General features: G+C 46.3%; 2 protein-coding genes across 6 annotated transcripts in view; both read left to right on the top strand.

Annotated features, from left to right (window-relative positions):
• Positions 1–19,792, top strand: part of LOC135368366 (cuticlin-1-like) — a 201,634-nt gene that overhangs the window by 120,376 nt on the left and 61,466 nt on the right. The gene's annotated exons all lie outside the window — the stretch shown is intronic.
• LOC135368368 (innexin shaking-B-like) lies at positions 656–7,900 on the top strand. Of its 4 annotated transcripts, none has more exons than XM_064601582.1 (3): positions 656–884; positions 4,015–4,403; positions 4,509–7,900. In XM_064601582.1, the coding sequence occupies exons 2-3, from the start codon at positions 4,059–4,061 to the stop codon at positions 5,172–5,174; spliced, it is 1,011 nt and encodes a 336-aa protein (XP_064457652.1). In that variant the 5' UTR covers positions 656–884; positions 4,015–4,058; the 3' UTR covers positions 5,175–7,900. The 4 variants fall into 4 exon arrangements, with proteins under 4 accessions (XP_064457652.1, XP_064457651.1, XP_064457649.1 ...); XM_064601581.1 differs by having other exon boundaries at positions 4,464–7,900; XM_064601579.1 differs by having other exon boundaries at positions 657–884; positions 4,015–7,900.

The following is a 19,792-nucleotide window of genomic DNA, read 5'->3' as shown; positions in this document are numbered from 1 at the left end:
TCGTTTTTCTACTTCAAGGGCGACGCAGCCACCGATCCTACTTACTTCACACCTTTCATCTTCATTTTTCAACATTACCGCGTCCCCAGCTACAGTCGTGACAATGCACATAGTTGTGAGACCAATGGCGAGCTGCCTTTTTTTTTTTTTTTTTTACGCTCTTGGCAGTAATAGCGGCCATTATGTGTTGGACGTCTCCTTTGCTGTGGTGAACGGCTGTGGTGGTTCCTTTGGTTGATGACGCGAACACGACGTCGTGTACCACGTCATACCATATGTGAGGGCAATGACTTGGCTGTTTTCCTCACGACACTCCTTGTGTCAGCAACAGCAGATTTTTTTTTTCCATCTCGAGAGAACCTATATTGACATAAACTGACATCAAGAACGGAAGTGATGTTGCGGAATACAGGAAAAAGCCGTCACCGGGGAGACCTGCAGATATCTGCCAGGCCGTAGTCACGATTTATTTGTTGTTGTTGTTTGCCAGATATCTGAAACGGCTGTGCAAATTAAACGTTACGACTCGCTCGAGAATGTTCGTCTGTCCGTTTGTTGTACGTTACGATCTCCCTCGTGACGTAGCGTCGTGTGATCGTCACGTTATTACCAGACATATATAGACAACGAAGAAAGGACAACTTCCGCAAAAAATCCTCCGTGATCGTTGCTCTCACAGGACGGCGCTTCGAGCGCTTGGCATTCGGACCCGTATATTTCAAACGAACCAGCCAGCCAGAGGATGATGCAACAACTGCGTGAGTGCTCCGAAAGTACAACAGCTGTCTCACTGGGTTACGTTGCTACAACAATCGACATCTGTCCCTTGTAGCGCGTTTCGTCGGACATGTCCTTGCCTCTTACCCGCGCACTATGCTTTACAGGTAAGCGACTTTTTTGCAAGTGTTACATACTCGGGCCAATCGCCAAAAGAACCCCCGAATAATTCGCGGTGTTGAGACATACGGGTCATCACGCGATTGCCACGTGTGTTCTCCGTGGCATATACACAACGGAGGATCGCGGGCAAAAATAAGACTGAGGCGGAGTAAGTCCCGGGACGGCTGCGAAGGGGTGCTCCAGGAAGCTGATCCTAAGGTTCGTTGACATGGGATGCTCTTTTCCAGTGATTGGGTTTCTCTGTGGTGGTTTACGGGGCACGCAGGGTAGGGATTGCATGCGCCCGAGAAACGGAGTACTTTTAAAAACGGGACCTCTATCGTGCCTTTTATGAATGCCTCGGAAACAGAAATTTGAAGCTTCTGCTCAGATACGACGTTTTTAGAAGGCACACGTGACACCACGCAAGTATGACGTCACGCGTTCCTTGGGAAACACCACGCAGTAGCTCTCTTTCCTTCCCTCTCCCTCCCTTCGTCTTGATCCTGCACTGCGCAGTCCGTAATAATGAAACAAATGCGTTTTATCCCCTGTATTCTCAGTAAGAACAATCCCTACGTCATAGATAGAACACACACTGTCTAAAGTGAAATGATATAATTCTCGAACCAGCGCAGTTTGATTGGCGCTGTCAAATGAATCCATAATTACATCAGATTCAAATGTTGCGTTTTATTTACAAAAGATACAATGGACAGAAATTGTGCAGGATGAGATACCGTAGCTAAGAAACTAGTGTTCGGATATCAAATTATCGACAAAACTGAGCAACTTCGCCTGTGAACACGGCAGCATGACAGTCAATACATAAATACACACACAAATACGCACATATGTATTTCCACATTTTCATCAAGCGTGCCACTATCCAAGCTGCGGGCGGCCGTTTCTCCTTTTTTCTTTTTTTGGCTCCGGCTACAGCCAGTAGCGTGTGCCTGTGACACGCTTTAGGGGTGGTACAGACTGTCTCGGCGATACATCGGGGTTCCAGTGTGTTAGCAACACTTGTGATGGCCGCAGTGCAAAGTATAAATAAACATGCAGGGTGCACTTTTTTTATTTTTTATAACGTTTACAGAATTTTGATAAAAAGCCATGGGAACAGAATAGATGTCGTCTTTGCGGATGAGTTCCTCGGCTAGGTGGACATCCTATCTAAGAAAACATGCAACTACAAGCTGACTAATCGCCTAAAATTTATTGATTAACTCTTCAATTAGGGAATTTCGTACAAAAGCGAGATTGCAGATTGAGAGACTGTCCTCGTTGAACGTCATTCCACGGTTTAAAAAAAAAATCCTGAAACATGCGTCAAAATATCCGTCGCCGAATTTTGATGTGCAAATGAACTAAAACTGGAGTACAGCGCTCATTTCACGTCAGAGGGCCACGTGATTTGGAGCGATGGAGATGATTGGAGTAGGTGCTGCCCAGCTGGCCGCATAAACCGCTGTCCGGAGCAGATATGCATCCGTCGGCGAGGGCGATGCGCTTCGGAGGCGCGCTTTTTTCGTTTGCCTGCTTTTGGGAATAGCAAGCTTAAATCATGGCTAACCTTTGCTTTCCGTTTTCTCTTGTTTTTCATCAGCATTAAACATACCTCCCCCCCCCCCCCGTTTCGGCTCATTTGCATACCGAAATTCAGCGATGGATAGTTCACAGCACGCGCTCTTTTCTTGATTTTTAAAAGATTGAATGGATTTCAACGAGGATTGTTTCCCGTTGTGCTATATAGCTTTCGACCGAAATTCCCTAATTAGAGAGTTAATTAATGAATTTCAGGTAATTAGTCATCTTGTAGGTTTATACTCTCTTCCAGAGGATGACTGCCTGGCCGTAGAACAACTGCAAAAACAACATCTATGTTGCCCTCATAGCTTTTTTTTTAAATTCTGTATAGGCTAAAAAAAAAGAAACACCCTGTATAATACAAACGAATAAATAAATACAGTCAGACCTGCTCTTTCACGGTTTCGACATGCCATTTTCTGATAGGCTGGTTTATAATGTGTAAAAAAATGTCCTGCTCGTATAGCAAGGGTTGTATCGGTGGCAAGTACTCGTATCACTCAAGCATAGCTTCCAGTGTGTGGTCAGAAAGGGACAGTGCATGAACGCCAACCCTATATCCGCGACTTCCGGAGAGTCGTCTTTGACTACACTCATGCAGAATCCACAACGCCTGTAGAAGGCACGATAGAAGACTCATTTATAAGAGTGCAGCCATAGACTGAATAAATTCCCAGCTATTCGCTCTGCCTTCTTCCTTTGAATCTCCGTTCGTTTGAGATATTTTTAAAAGGCTCTTTCCGATTCGTGCATGGTTGCCTGTGTTTTATTGAATTTTGCCACAGTCATCTCGCCCAGTAAACAGACCCTGGGCGAATTGGACGGGAGCCATCTCTCCGTGCCTAGTTAGTATTCGCGTTGTCTTTGAATAAAAATACTAGCAACCTTGAATTTGTTCGGAACTTCTTCTTTTTTTTTTTTTGCCAACTGGCTTCCCACTGCATGGTGCTTGTAACCTGTAAGAGTAAAATGCAGATTACCACGTAACCCGCATTTACGCTTTTTGCCTTCTGTTATGCCTTTTAAATAATATTTGTTGAACATCTTAATTGGCACGTCAAAATTAATAGTGCGCTCGCATAAATAGCTTGAGACACAGAGATCTCTGCACAATTCTGACGGCTTTCGTAGCTGTCCCTTTGAGACCCAATATTATTCCATTTCTAGATCACGCCGTCATCACCAACAGCCTGTAACGACAGGGCTCATGGGGTGACGGTATAGTGGCAAGTTACCGCGCAGTGTCTTAAAGTCTTGGGTTTTATTTCTTCTCGACGAGTCGTGGGAGGCTATGAAAATAGCACGCGGTTTCACGCAACCGCGAGAGCCCTGAGGCATCCGGGTGACTGGAAGGCATATTTTTAGGCGTCGTACGACTTACTCCGCCTCAGCAGCACTCGCAGCGCCATCCGATCACTTCTCTCACGAGCTGCCATGTGTGCACCGCGGGAGTTGGTCACGTGTCTAGTCATCGCTACGCCATAACTCCCCTTTTCTCCCTCCCCCCCTCCAATGTGACACTAATCTCACCGACCTGCAATGTAGGTGGATGACTGGAGCAGTTGTCATGAACCCGAAGCCTTCGCAGGATGTCTCTACTGAACCTCTTCGGCGGCCTGCGCCGCCTTCTACGGCGTCGAACGGTGTCCATCGACAACTGCGTCTTCAGGCTGCACTGGCTCGTGACGTCCCTGGTCCTGGTGACGTTTAGCCTTCTCATCACGGCTCGTCAATACGTGGGAGAACCCATCGAATGTGTGCCGCCGTCGGACGACTTTCCCATGTCTGTGCTCAATACCTATTGCTGGATTCACTCCACGTTTACCATACCGTCGGCGTTTGTGAAGAAAGTGGGTGTCGAAGTCGCTCATCCCGGTGTGGACAACAGCGGCAGTTGGTTTCAGGACAAGCGTTACACTGCCTACTACCAGTGGGTATGTTTCACGTTGTTTTTCCAAGCGACGCTGTTCTATTTACCTTATTACATATGGAAGAACTGGGAAGGAGGGCTGCTCGAAGTGATCACGATGGGAATGCAGGTGGTCATCATGGAAGATCAGGAGCGAACGCATAAGACGTCGATCTTGACGGAGTACCTCTTCCGCAACCTCAAGAAACACCAAGTGTACGCGCTGAAATACATGTTCTGTGAGTTCCTCTCCTTCGTGAATGTCATTGGGCAGATGTTCCTCATTGATCGGTTTTTAGGCGGCGAGTTTTGGAGCTACGGTATAGAGGTCATACGTTTTTCACAGAGCGACCAGGAGGACCGCTGGGATCCCATGGTGTTCGTCTTCCCTCGAGTCACGAAGTGTACCTTCCATACGTTCGGTACCTCCGGAGACATTCAGAGGCACGACGCCCTCTGCCTGTTGCCGCTTAACGTGGTGAACGAGAAGATATACATATTCATCTGGTTTTGGTTCATCGTGCTCGTCGTACTGAGCTCGGTCGTCTTCCTCATGCGGAGCCTGGTGCTGGCCGTGCCGAGGCTCCGCTTCTACTTCCTCAAGAACAGGTGCCCGCTTGTGGAACCCGCTGATCTCGAAGTTTTGACGCGGACTGCAAACGCGGGAGATTGGTTTCTGTTCTACATGCTCGCAAAGAATATTGATCCTTTGGTGTACAGGGATGTCATGTGTAATCTGGCCAAAATGATCGAAAGGAGGCTGAGTGAAAATGGAGTGGCTCTTAACCAACTGTGAGGATCATTTTGTCGAAGTGCTCCGTACGGGCACACTGGCGGACGCGAGGTGTGTGGATCGACTCGAAGGTACAGATATGCTCGAAAACCCACGGAAACCTCAGACAACACAGCCGGTGGTGTAGGATTCGAACCCACCACCTCCCAGTCTTCAGCACGACCTTGGCTACCACTCGCGAGCGGGTGCTTTTTCCCCGCTAGGCCATGCCGCTGGTCCTGTGTTTTCCGCTAGCCTTTCCAGGCGAATGTCGGCGCAGTTCCCTCTGATGTCGGCCCACGACCGTACGCATACTAATCCCCCTGCCTCCCACTCCATCCTGCTGTCCTCTCGCCATCTGCCCACCTTCTGTACGCCGCTCGTAGCCAGAGTTGCTTCGCGGTGCTAGCACGGAATTTAAAAAGAAAACGTAGGGAAAACCTTATAGACAGTACAGCCAGTAGTACGATGCGAACCCTCCATGTCTTCCGGATTTCAGCACAACCTCGGCTACCACCAACGGGCGGACGCTTTCGTCCACTCGCCCGTGCCGCTGGTCCGTACAGATTACTGTTGTGAGGATGTATTTGTGTTGTTCTTCTTGATACGATGTGAGATGACGCAACTTACAGGTGGCGACGCATGCACCTGCATAGCAGGCGTCTATATACGTTTGCGACATGCTGTCAACGAGAACGTCACATTAGATTGCTTTCCGTTTAAGCTGTACTACACGGTCCTCGTGAAGGGCAGCGTGTACACACCTGCAGCTTCAGGTTGGACGCTACCGTTACGTTTAATACAGTGTGCCATCGCGCAACCTAGCACCGCAGTTTATCTTTCCTTATGGGACCGCAAAAATCCGAGCACGAGTTATCAAAAATAAGCGTAACCCGCATCTCTGGCCGAAACGGGCTGTGGACTTAACTTTGATATTTTCGTTATTGTATCGGAAAAATATGTGAAGAGAGACGCGAAGTGCTCTGCTCAACGAACTATACGGGAATGCATATACCAATGTATCTACAAAAGCTTGTACATGCTCTTACCTGTCAGTGGTTCTCAACCTTCCTTGCTCCATGTACCCCTTTCGATGTTCAGCGAAGCGTTAATCTACCCCATATTAACTACGAAAGAGTGCACGCGTGAAAATGTATTGCATTGCTTCCTCTGAGTTTCGTGAAAGCATTGTTTGTGGCGAGCGACCTTACGCTAGATACCGCTTCCAGTTCCTCAGTACCGGCACGGTACTCCAGTACCGTGCGCACCCGTAGGAGCCATCATGACATACCGTCGAGGAACATGCCATGTGAATGATATACTACGCAGAGTGCGCGCATGTACCGTTTGGGGGCGGATGTTACGTGGTGTAGTTCCCCCCATGGCACCCCTCCAAATCCCCCCAATGGGGAATCCCCCACCAGCTGAGAACTCATGTGCTAAATGATCACTGTTTTTCATTGTATATACCATCAGATTCAGATCAGTGTAATAAATTGTCTTAGCATATAGATGTCACGCGACGTAAAGTCACGTATAATTATTATTATTATTATTATCATTAACGTCTTACCTGTCATATCGTTCACAATCCCTCCAGGGTGAAAGGCTCTGTACTCCATCGTCGCAATTGACCATACGTCTCATGAAACGTAAAACGCGCGTTTGACTGTGTCTCGAGGACTGTGGACTCTGAACTGTGCCCGCTGTATTATGGATGTAAAAGGGTTCGAACCCGTGAACCTACCAATTTGGAATTTCAGGTGGTCAGTGAAAAGAGCCACGTGTAATTATTTTGTCCACGCGATATTCATAGTTTCATCATGTATGGAGCTGGAGACCGTTGTGCATTTTCATGCCATTGCATCATCCACAATGTCCACCACCACCGTACTGTTTGCTGCGTTCCTTTGAGAAGCCGTCACGCACGTGCGCAATACGAACTTCTTGGTGCTTTCGGCACCGTGCAAGCGAAACGTCGCCTACGAAACGAGCCCATGATGTGCCAGGTATTTTGGCTCCTGGCAGAAGACCAGGGACGAAGGCGTCCTCCTGTCTCGTGATGCCGGCTTCTGGTGAAGCTGTCACTGGACTCAAAAGTTAACGCAAGACTTCAGAAACATTCCAGCAGAAAGTGTTCAAGGTTGCCTACTGTGGCCCTGTTCCCGGATGACCGTGCGTCATGCAGACAAAGTGGAAAAACAGCAATGCTGCAGCAGTGATATTTCTGTATACGGCACATGTACTTCAACGATCAAACGAAACTCATTGCTCTGCAACATTATATGTTGCGTATGTTATTTTTGGTTCATAATCTGAGTTAAAACGCATAGATTACAAATGTGCTTCCATATCGATCGCACATCTCGTGTTTCTTCTTGAAGTTGTCAAGCTTAAAATGAGATGTCAATGTTTCCAGATCTTGTGTGAGTAATTTGTTTGCGGTTACGTTGACTCGACCGGTACAAGGAATTACAGTGTTTCCTTCGATACTTAATATTCCAGTCGGGGTCCTCATATACGTTCTCTATTGCTATGCACTGCCTGTATTTGCGACATTGTGTAGCTCTTTCCATGGCATACCTGTGGGTTATTTGAAGTATATAAGTAGTATTTGGCGTGTGTACATATACACTAGACAGTGGATAACATCCCATTTTCATATGTACAAATTCTCACTGTGTTCAGATTCACTGATATGCGCGCACTCAGTAAAGTTTTTTTTTTCAAATAAACAAACAAGAATTTGTTCTCTGAAAGGACCGGGTTCGGACCCCGGCAGCGGCTCTGCTGTCTATTGTCTGCTTTCCTAGGTTTCCCATCAGATACTACGCTTTCAGACAGGGTGGACAGACTTATGCCCCTGTTACACGCGCATCTTTCGACGGCCGTTGAAATCAACTGCCCCGAAAAAGAAAAAAAAGTAAGCGCGTTGGATTCAATGCCGCCCTTTTAGAAGTTGACACGCTTGCTGGCGCTACACTGTTAAAACAGAACTTCACCACATTGCACGCTCCTAGCAAACCATGATTCCGAATGATATCACTCTGTGCATTGATTTGTTGAAAATGGGAGGAGGCGCCTATCTGGGACAAATTATCTTGTCCCAGATAGGCGCCTCCCCCCTGTTTTGAACAAATCGTGACACAGAATGATATCATTCGGTATGATGGTTGGCTAGGAGCGTGCTATGTGGCGAAGTTCTGTTTTAACAGTGTACGCGCGTTTTCCAAGGCAGTTGGCTTCAACGGTCGTCGAAGGGTGCCCGCGTAACAAGGGTGTAAGAGTCACTGAATAAACCTCGGGGCTTGAGAATAGTGACACTGAGCTCCACAGACGAGTAAGGAAGCCATCTTGTTTCCGCTCCGCACAAGCGCCGTCCCCAGCTGAAGAGCAGATCGAGACAGCTGACATAACACTGCCCGTCGTGGGTGAGGCAAGCGTATGAGATTATCCATGTACTGTCCAAGGGACCGTCCCGAGGAGGCCAAGGTGAGCTCAAGGCTGTCAACGTATCTATCGTGGTGAGCTGCTTATAGGCGGAACGGCATTTCGGAGCGCGCTCGATAGATGGCATCGTGAGTGTCGTTAGGTCAGAGCTCTGCGTTAGGTTAGGGTGCCTCATTACTAGCTCCCTCTGCAGAGGGTGAAGGCAACCGTGTCGTCTGCTACGAATTTCCACCATCTTGACGCCCACGCGCAGCTCGTGATTCGCTCACAAAAGTGTATTGATAGCGACACCCTACATTTTGGAGTTGAGTAAATACATTGCAAAGGAGGTGTTTAAAAAAAGGGGGGGGGGGGTGAAATCGGTACACAACATTCATACATGGTAAGCGTAGGAGTCAACATGGCAGCTTTGCGACATTCGCTTCTCAGGCACCCTACGTTAGGTGACGCTAGCAAGGCGCGGAAACAACATGGCCTCTCCTTCCCTTCCCTCTCCTGCTCGCCCTTGGAAAACTCAGTGTCGTGTCTCTGAAACGAAGCTTTTTTACTGACTCTAGGTGGACTAAATCATCGCGGATTAAATAACGGATTTTAATCGCGATTTAAATCGGCACCGAATAGTTGTTTAAATTTTTTGAAACTCAATCTGAAATTCCGAAGGAAGTTACCGCACAGGACCACAATTATTATAGTATTGTCTTGATAATGCTGTATGAGCGCAAAATCTATGTAAGCGCGCCAATAGCTTTCAAGGATTTAAATAAAATGTTCTCGTCATGCACGTCATTGAAATGACGTGTTTTGCGGCCTTCTCAATTTCGCAACATCTATTGTGACACGGATAAACTGTCTCTGACTGGAATGCAGCAGATTTCCACTGGTTCAGCTCACTAACAGGTGGGACAATTTCATCACAACACATGTAATTATCTGGACCTCTCTTCGCTTAAAGCCGTTGACCATACGAAGAGATCAGCGTGTAGAAGACTTCGCTCAATCTTCTTCTGCAGTGCCAAGAAGCTTGTTTTGCTATCTGGACTGCACGATATTGACCGGAAATGTGACCAGAAATGTAGCCTCCGACGTACTGCTGAGGTGCTGGCGACGTACTGCCGTAGGATAATTTTAGTCAATATTCTATTCCTACCCTAGCAGCTCATTTATTCCGATATATCAAGAACAGCTCATGTTGCCGCAATTCCAGTGACCTATTCAGTGCGGAGAGGCCTCGGATTGGTCTCCTCAAACTATCTCCCGCGGTGATTGGACAAATCGTCTGAGAAGACCAATGAGAGCCCGTTCCGCATTGTTGGCCTTCTTGAGAAGGAATTGGGAAAGCGTCAATTTCGGTTTCTTTCGCTCATCAATCACGAACGACTGAACGGAAGAATCCCGTTCCTTTTATATTGGCATCAAGGTAACGGAATCTGTCATTCTGCGAGGACATTTTTTTTTTTTTTTGCACGTTAATGCTTCTTTAAGTGATAGAAAGTGACAGTTGGGTTCTGGGAGCTTTTGTACAAGCGTAGACGAGCAGGGTAGTTGGTAGACAGACCTGTAAAAATTACTTTTAAAAAATAATTGAATTACGATTACATGCCATCGAAGTAATTAAATTACAGTTACAATTTAAAAATAGGAACTCAATTACAACTGCAGTTAATTATAAAAAGTAGTTGAGTTACACTCACAGGTGGGCGTTTTCCTGCGGCCTCACTCATCCTCACCTCACGAAGCACAGACATTATCGGTCTTACTCACCCTCACCAGTAACTTAACCTCGGTCGCCCTCAACCTCACATTACATTTTAAATTTTACCCTCACAAACCTCACCTCAGGTCATCGGGATCCCGAGAGGCCTCACCATCCTCATCCTCACATGCCTTCACCTCATGAGGCTATTCACAACCCTCATGGCGTATCTTATCATGGCGTCGCGTATCTTCACCTCATGGGTCGTCATCCTCACGTGTCCTCACCTCATGAGGGCCCTCATGGTCTCAGGAGTCCTCATCCTCACGTGCCCTCACCTCATGCGGGCCCTCATGGCCTCACGTCTCCTCATCCTCACGAGCCCTCGCCTCGTGAATACCTTCATGGCCTCACGTGCATTCAGGTCACTATGAGGCAGCCCTATAGATGATATGTACAGCCTGCTGGGCACGGTATATGTCGCGCTTCACCTGCGTCGAACGACGCGGAGTTAGACAGATATTTGAGAGCCCCATGCAGCGTAGATGAACCACTTCCATTTTGGAAGACAAATTCTTGCATCTACCCACAGCGTGCGAAGCTCGCCGCTGTGTGTTCTGGCATGCCAGCTACGTCAGGGTCGTCAGCTGAAAGACATTTTTCTAGTGATGGGACGAATCCAGAATTTTTCGAAAACGAATCCCAATACCAATCCAAGGAAGGCTTTGCGAATCCACGAATCTTACGAATCTCGAATTTTTCGAATCCATTCTTTAAAAAGAGTTTCGAAAGCAAAAAATAAAAAAATAAAGAAAAATAAAGAAAAAATCCTTCTGAAAAGTGTTTCGAAGCACAGAATATGATAAGTTCGTTTAATGCAAAACAAATTTCATAATGGTTCAGTTTCGGGAGAAAATATACCCATATATATAGTTCTTCTTAAACGCAATTTATTTAACGTGTTGTTCATCGACTACATGAAATACATAAACTCTCGAGTCTGAATTATTTCCATGGAACTAAGCAACAATCAAAAGGAAAAACCAGGTTACTTTTAAACTTGTAATGTAACAGTTCCTTCCTGAGATCTTTCCAGTCCAGAGCAATATAAGCAAACGATGTAACAAACAAATGTAAACAAACAAGAAATTTGAGATTCTGTATCCCGAATCTGTCTAGGATTCGTGGATTCGATGGTTCGTGGATTCAGTTGGCACATCCCTACTTTTTTTCGATTGCTAGCTCGCTACAATGCGCACGAAGGGTCATCACTCAAGCCCGAGACAATCGGGCAGCCGGTACTCGTTGGGAAACTTGTTCGCTCAACAAATCCCTGACAAAACGAACAGTTCGTGTACTTCTGGTGGACCGCCAATGACAAACAAGAGGCAATTTATCAACGTGTGAAAACAAAGAGTTATCATGACGTCGCATTATAGCTTATTGTTTGGTCTCAGTCTCGCACGCTTGCTTTACGTCAAGGCATGCTCACTGAGAACTCAAAGTAGAGGACTGCAATGACCACAATCCTCTCCCATCAGTCTATCTCTGTCCTCCGCATTTAAGTCTGCGCTTTCGCCTCATCTTCGATCATGACATGCCCCTTTCTTCTTTCCTTTTTGTTTATTAATATCTTAATCTTTTTATGCTTTGACCGCCTTCTGTGAGTTTTTGAATGGTGCTTGTTTGTTCGGCTTTGTTAGTTCTTTCCTTAGGACTTCATTCATTATTGCTGTCGCACAGACTTTGGAGAACCTGGTAAAGCCTGCTTTATATTGAGCTTTATGTGGTAAAAACAAGAGGCGTCAGACTCAACATAAAGCTACGTTACATTCCCAGAAGCGGCATCGTTTGTTTAAAAAGAAAATACAAGAATACCGCACATGGCGTCTTTGGCAGCCGATCCAAAACACAACTTAACGTCAACGAAATCGTCTTCCCCAGTCTCGGGGTTGTACATTATGCAACAAGTTAACGTGACCTCCTAAGAGAGTCATGACTTAACCTGTAAGGTCCCTCATGAAAAAGTCGCGGGCCCTCGCCTGTGAGATTCTTCATTGAAGGCTTCATATGTGGAGGAAAGAAACACAAGAATGGATCTTGGCGATCCTCGAATTTGCATTGGCCCATCGCGCAGAGTGATGTCATATCCGCCACACCTTCTCTAAGCGAGGAGGTACGTTGGCTCCCCCTTCATCTGTGAGACTCTTCACAAATGGATCCATGACCTCATCCATGCGGCCCCTCACGAAAGGCCTCATGGCCTCATTAGTGAGGTCCCTCACAAACGGCTCCACGGCCTCAAGCGTGCGGTTCCTCACAAAGGGCCTCACGGCCTCACCTGTGAGGCTCCTCACGGAATACGTCGTACCCTCACGTATTGATGGCCTCAAGACGACTGGCCTCATGAGGGCTCTCACGGTGGGCTTTATGAGGGACAATGCCTCACGGCTGTCCTCACGAGGAACATTCAGAGTGGTCTGGCTTCACTCACCCTCACCTCACCACGATGAGGTAAAGGTGAGGCGTCCTCATGAATGAGGCCGCCCAGCTATGGTTACGCTCAATTATTCATTTCAGTACATATTTTTTGCTTTGTAACTTTAGTTAGCGTTGAGTCCGCATTCAACAATAACATTGTCTTTCGGGGACGACTAAAAATCACGGACATTGCGAAAGAGACAACATTTGAAATAAGGTTGTATCCAACATTTGAAATAAGGTTGTATCCCAAATCGCATACAGAGTAGTTCCAAAAGTAATTCCGAGTACATTAGAAATTATAATTCAATTACAGTTACAATGACACAACCAAAATGCACACCAAGGAACTCGCAGTTGTTGTAGCAATATTGTTCGTTTGTGTTCGTTGACCTGCGTTGTGTTTACTATTTTGTCCTGACTTCGACGCAGCCGTCGCGAGATGCAGCACGTACGTGTACTCCTAAAAGAGAGCTTCACCGCATAGCACGCTCCTAGCCAACTCTCACCCTGAATGACATTGTTCTCTCCCGTGCTTAGCGGGCAGTGGAAGAGTCTGTGCTCATCGTATAGATCGGTTCGTGGTGATGTGATCATTTACGGGGATTCATTTAACCTTTTAAGCTTCCACCTCCCTATATGCTCGTTCGTCGTCCCAATAGACATTCCAACGAAACGCCATGGCGGACACAAATTAGAAGCGCGCATCTCTTCATTGGCAACAGTGGTGTTGCACGCTCTGCTGCATGACTATATCGATGCTGTTCCCGCAGTTACGAGATAATCGTGTCAATACCGCCGCGTACGGAGCTTCTTGGCGTTGTTTTCTATGAAGTTCGAGAGCCGTGTCCGAAAATAGGGAGAGGGTTCCTGGATTAAGTCCTCCTTCCCTCTATGCTCTGCACTCTTAAAAATTAACTTCACCGCATAGCACGCTGCCAGCCAACCATCATCCCAAATGACATCGTTCTCGCCCCTGATTTGTTGAAAACGGGAGGCGTACGCCATTTTTTGTACTGCATAAGTGAGAAATGTTTAGTGATCGGCCCGTCCCAACGAAATTACTGAAAATGCCGCTGTCGAGAGCTATATGTACGCTCACGCATCTTTTCCAAGAAAATCGGGGAAGAGCGGCATGCGATGCTTTTGAAATAAAGAAAAAAAGAAGAAAGAAATTCTGAAATCTCCATTTTTGTGTGCTTGGCTACACTTAGAGTTTCTGGCTTCCGGTGTTTAATTTGTCAAAAATTCGGCATGAAAAATCGGTCAATTGTAACGGCATTCATACTGTGTAATAGACAGTGTATCAACATGCTATGTGGTGAAGTTCTGCTTTAAGAGTGTACATTCACGGAAAGGATTTGAAGTGTAGTAGTTCACGATTAAGTATGCTGTAGTTGACAGCGTCTGGGGTATCTCTTTATTTATTTATTTATTTATTTATTTCAAAAAACCCCAAGGGTCCGGAGGACATTTTACGAGGTACTCGTCACTGTAACTAAGATACTTTTTTTTTTTTGCAGATTGTAACTTAACTGGTTACCGTTTGAGCTCTTGTAACTTCTTGAGGACCTCGTTCCTTTTTTAGGCATTGCAACCCGGGATATTGTAATTGTTATACGTAGCAAGTAACTCTAAATTAAAATTCTGGTTGCTCTTCTAAAGTAACTTGTGAGATTCAAGTTTTATAACTTGTTACTTCGTTATAATCTTAATTACATCTTTACACATCAACCGAACTATGTAGTTCCTTTTGTACACTCTGCAAACAGAACTTCACCACATAGCACGCTGAAAGATAACCATTGCACAGAATGATATCGTTATCACTCCTCATTTGTGGAAAGCAGGGGGGGTACGTCTTTTTGTGACAATTAATATCTGCATGATTGTCACAAAAAGGCGTGCGCCACCCGTTTTTGACAAATCATTGAAGAGAATGATGTAAACTAGGATGATAGTTGGCTAGGAGCGTGCTATGCGGTGAAGTTATTTTTTCACAATGTAGGGCAACTTCCCTCTGTCTGGTTCGTGGTAGCATTCAAGCGATACCGATGCCGTTTCCCGTCTTATACGTTAGAACCCGACGCACGAGGTCCGTGTTGCGACCGCGGCAGTTAACTTCATTCCGTGCACGGAAACGGGATTCGCGTAAAGGTGGTGCCGCACACGTACGGTGATCATGGGATTCATTCGGCGGAGAGATATGTGCGTGGGAAGGGGTAAGAGGAGGTTTTCCCCGCTCATTGTGCGTAACTGGCGCATCATTTGTCAAGGCTCCTCGTGTTCTCCGTCCTAGCAGATGCCCATGGACCAGGGATTGCGTTGCACGTGTGGGCTGTGCAAGATCATGGGACCTTCACTGTTGCCGTCGGGACGGTTTACCTGGAATTGAGCGTGGCCCGCATAGATTTCTATCCAAATTAATGCAGACAATAGATCGTGTGTTGTTTCGGGGACGAGCATTCGTCGCTCATTAGAAAGTTATGGTAGTGTAATAGTGGTACACAAACATATCCAGAGTCTGATGACGGATATAACAATCGCAGAAGCTTGCTATACTGACAGCGCAGTGGAATACTCAACGTACACTCTTAAAAATGAACTTCACCACATAGCACGCTCCTAGCCAACCATCATCCCGAGTGACAACGTTCTCGCCACGGATTTGTTGAAAACGGGAGGCGGAGCGTATGCTGTACCGTGCATAATAACACAAAATAGGCTCCGCCTCCCGTTTTCGACAAATCAGGATCGATAACGTTGTCATTCGGGATGATGGTTGTCTACACTCTTAAAAATGAACTTCACCACATAGCACGCTCCTAGCCAACCATCATCCCGAATGACAACGTTCTCGCCTTAGATTTGTTGAAAACAAATCAACAATTGTTGAAAACTGAAGGTGTACAACGTTTTGTGACAATTGGGATACCCGTCAAATTTCCATGGAGGGCTTACGGCCCGTTCTTTTCTCATATCAGAAACGATAATTTCTTTCACAGGGAGAGCGCAGTGTTCCTTCCGTGACCGTGCTTTTCCGATTGTGTCGGCACTCGGCAGGATACAAAATCTCTGCTTGAACCCCGATGCAGCCCGTTACCCAGAAATACAATTACCTATACAGAAATAAACACGACTCTAACAGTGACTTAACGCGGGTGGTACCCGTTGGGGATGCATAGCTTGCGTGTGCTGACTTCGCTGTACGTGACTTCTGCAAGAAGATAGTTTCCCTGGTATGAGGCTGCTAATTAGGCATAGCTTCGTAGCGACTTCAACTGTTTGCTGTTCTAACAATTATGAAAGCGCCTGGATCGTTCCCGAGACTAAAGAAACTGGCATAATGGCTATACAATAGATAAAGGAGAAGGAGTGGATAAAGGTATTGGAAAACATGTGTGGTGGCATGGAGAAAGTCTGCTGCTATGTATAAGAGGGTACGGTGTGCGTGCTATGCAGTCTAAACCAGGGGTGCCGAAGTGACGGCCCGCGTGGCCCCCGAGCAAAACATAAATAACACATAAATATTTGGCCCAAGCTTCAGGAACGGTCGTTGCGTTATCGTTGGGCTCTTGTGCTCGTGCAGTTTATCTTGCGTTGATTACTGGTAGAAAACTGTTGTCACTGGCCTCAGCTGTTGACTGTCTACTAAGGTACGAGTGGGGCCGGTTGTCACATGACAAACAAACAAACAACGAAGACGACACAAGCAGCACAGACAGCCAGGGAACGTCGAACTTCCAACCTTTAATCATATAGTTAAAGTTGAAAGTTGGAAGTTCCCCGTTTGTCGGCCAGTGCCTGACATAACCTGTCCCGTCTTTCTTTTTTCAATAAACATACTCCCCCCCCCCCCCTCCCCGTCTGTCTCTGTGTTGCTTTCGTCGTCTTCGCTAGTGAGTCTCTTAACCTGTACCTGCGTCTTATTTTTACTTGATTAATATTACTAGAACATTCCCGAGCGAACCCTACATGGCCGATTTGTCTTGGTATCTTCGATGCCACCAGAGACGAACCGGTTCAGTCGCAGGCTTGGTGATCTCCGGAAAGAACTCGAGCGAAGATTCTTCGAGTGCAGGAGACTTGAAACGGAGCTTTTTGGCTCGCCAGTTTGGCTCGCCGCAAGCAAGGATACAGTAAATGTAGTAATGTAGTAAGCAATACAGACATTTCTTTTGTATTTTTTTCACGTAATGGAGCCATTTGTATGGTTAAGAAATAGTTTGTGGTCGTTTGTAGTTGCAAGAAGCAGGAAGACAATTCTAATCGATAGCCGTTGAACAAAAGAAATAGATTAGTTTTACAGTAGAAGCGTCGAACTTTATTAGTGTAGTCTGAGCGTGGGAAAATGGCGTCAAAACGAATTATGTTTGCTCCGTAGGTATGACATGGAATAACCGGTGGCAAACCTGTGTTACCCGTCACACGTTTGCTTCAGCGCATTTCCATTTTCCTGCGTTTGTGATTTTGTGTGTGTCTGTGTGTGTGTGTGTGTGCATTTTTTTTGTCGTCCGGATGAAATTTTTGCGTCTGGGTGATTTTTTAAAGACTAGCAAACCAAATATTGACTGACCTCTCTCATCACTTAACAGGAAGAGGAGAAGTGGCGGAAAAGTCGGGCGGCATGGCGACGGCGCTCAAGTTGAGTCAAATTGTTTTTTGGAGACAGAGGCTGCTTAAATGCTAGCTGAAGCCACTTTCCCTGTCCCTGGAAGTAGTGCCTATGCGTTGTGTACCTCTCTCCATCCTGTTCCGCAGTAGCACTTTAAGGCGATGAAAACGTTATGTTACAAACGTACTATAGTTGTCGCTTCTGATTTGAAGAGCGAACAGAACATACCCCCTTTTTATGACAGCGCACTTTAGGCTTCTGAAACCACACTACTATCACTCCGTGTGATTGAGTGACTCCGAGCGGTTCTTTGCTGCGTCGTTGCTCAAGAGAACTTTCCGAACGCTTGCAGTTTTATTTAGCTGGAGATTAGTGTTTTCTCTCTGAACTACAAGGCCCCCAGACCGGTTCATGAAAGCTTGTCCGCGATAATGGACTATCCCAGAAATGCAATCGCTAATGATTATTACCTGCCAAGTATAAAGCTCTCTAGTAAGTATACTAGCCCCAAGTTAAAAAAAAAAAAAAAAGAAACCGCCAATGAAAACCAAATGGAACACGCGCGTAATATTGCAAGGAGCGAAATTGATGAGCTGCGTCGTTAGGACTCCCCCTTTCCCTCTTACGTCTGTATATCCAACCACGTTTGTTGGATCACAGAAAGTAAAAATTGATGAAGCAGTCTTTGTTACAGTGCTTGGTCTAAAGTGTAATATACCTCGCGAGAGGTGATTGATGCATGCCTACACCAACTTGCAGGTAGTTAGGCGATCGAGGTAAGCTGTTTCGTGTTTAAGTGTGTGTAGGCTACATCAAGTGTATACTGCCGTCATGAACCGAGCATCTTTCTGCTCTTGTCCCGTTTTACTACTTCTGTTTTTTCAGCTCGTAACGAATAACGACGAGTTAATGAAGTGACGATGAACGAACGAACGATGTGCTACACACTCTTAGAATAAGGTACTCAGGTGCTTTGGAGCCGTCACTGTACATGCCTAAAACCCAATCTGTGTTTCGGGGGGCGTACGCTATTTTTCGAAAATGGCACGGACACCCAAACTCGCCCCAAGGTGAACCTGCGTCGATGTTTCGCCGTGGGTATATAGCCACAGGATCCTACCCCACTTCAAAGAGGTTAATAGAGGCGTTGCGAGAAAACTATAGAGACACGGAAAAGATGTTATAGAAACATACATCGTTTAATATAAGGTAAGTTCGCAGCGATATTTCGGGGGGTGGGGGGGGAGACTTGTGTTTTCAGAATTAAATTAATTTCACGCACAAAATGAATACTGTGGCTAGCGCTCACAATTTTGGTGTGAGGGAGGGGGGGATATCGTTTACCTATAGAAATAAAAAAAATAAGAAATCGAGGGCGGTCTGCCTGCCGAGACGGGGGGCAAGTTACCACAAAGAGAGAGAGGGAGAGAGAAAAAGGCAAAAAAAAAAGAAAGAAAAAACGGTGTGGTGTGAGGAAGCCCTATTCTAAAACTCCCTTGCGTTTCCTTCATTTGCGTCCGCCATGCGCCCTGTGTATTGGGTACGCTAAGATAGCACCTCGTTTTCTAAAACTCCGTCCTACCTTTTCTTTTTCTTTTTGACGACCGTGATAAGAGCACTCGCTCGTTATTGGTTCCTCCAAGGTCGCGCTGTAGACTAGGAGGTGGTGGGTTCGAATCATACCCCCGGCTGTGGTGTCTGAGGTTTTCCCTGGGTTTTGCGGCAGGCTTTCCAGACGAATGTCGGCACAGTTCTCCATGAAGTCGGCCCAGGACGCACACTAACCCCGTGTCTCCCCCTCCTTCCTACTGACCTCTCTCCATCTGTCCACGTCTGTACGCCCCTCGTGGCCACAGTTGCTCCGCGGCGCCAACACCCAATAAAAAGCACTCCCTGAACGGAGAGCTTCACCGCAGAGAACGATGAAGGAAAACCATTCTATAGAATCATACCGCCATAGCGTGCGCCTTTTCGTGTGACAATTACGCAAGTGCCACGCGAAGGAATATCATGAGTGTTATCATGAGTCTATATGTGTCACAAGGTGGTGATGGTCATGCCACCGCTTCCGCGCCCGTGTTTCTGTGACCGCTAACATAGCCTGCAAAATGTCACAAAAAGCGTACGACGTCCTGTTTTCAACAAATTAGAGGATAGAAACGATGCTATTCGGCACGATAAAGACCAAAAGCGTGCTAACGACTAAAGACGTGCTAAAGCTAAAGACTGAGCTAAACGACTAAGGCCCGGTTTCACCAACGCTGGTTAACTTTAAACCGAGATCAAGGGTTGCTAAAACTTGAAGTTAACACTCAATTCTTTTTTACAAACGTTAGTTGGTGACGCGATGAATGTTTCAGTGACAATAACTTGCTTTAGTGAAGCACAGTTAAGCGTTAAATT

Source organism: Ornithodoros turicata, chromosome 9 (assembly GCF_037126465.1).
Source record: "Ornithodoros turicata isolate Travis chromosome 9, ASM3712646v1, whole genome shotgun sequence".
Lineage (NCBI taxonomy): Eukaryota > Metazoa > Arthropoda > Arachnida > Ixodida > Argasidae > Ornithodoros > Ornithodoros turicata.
This window is presented reverse-complemented; position numbering and strand designations above follow the sequence as displayed.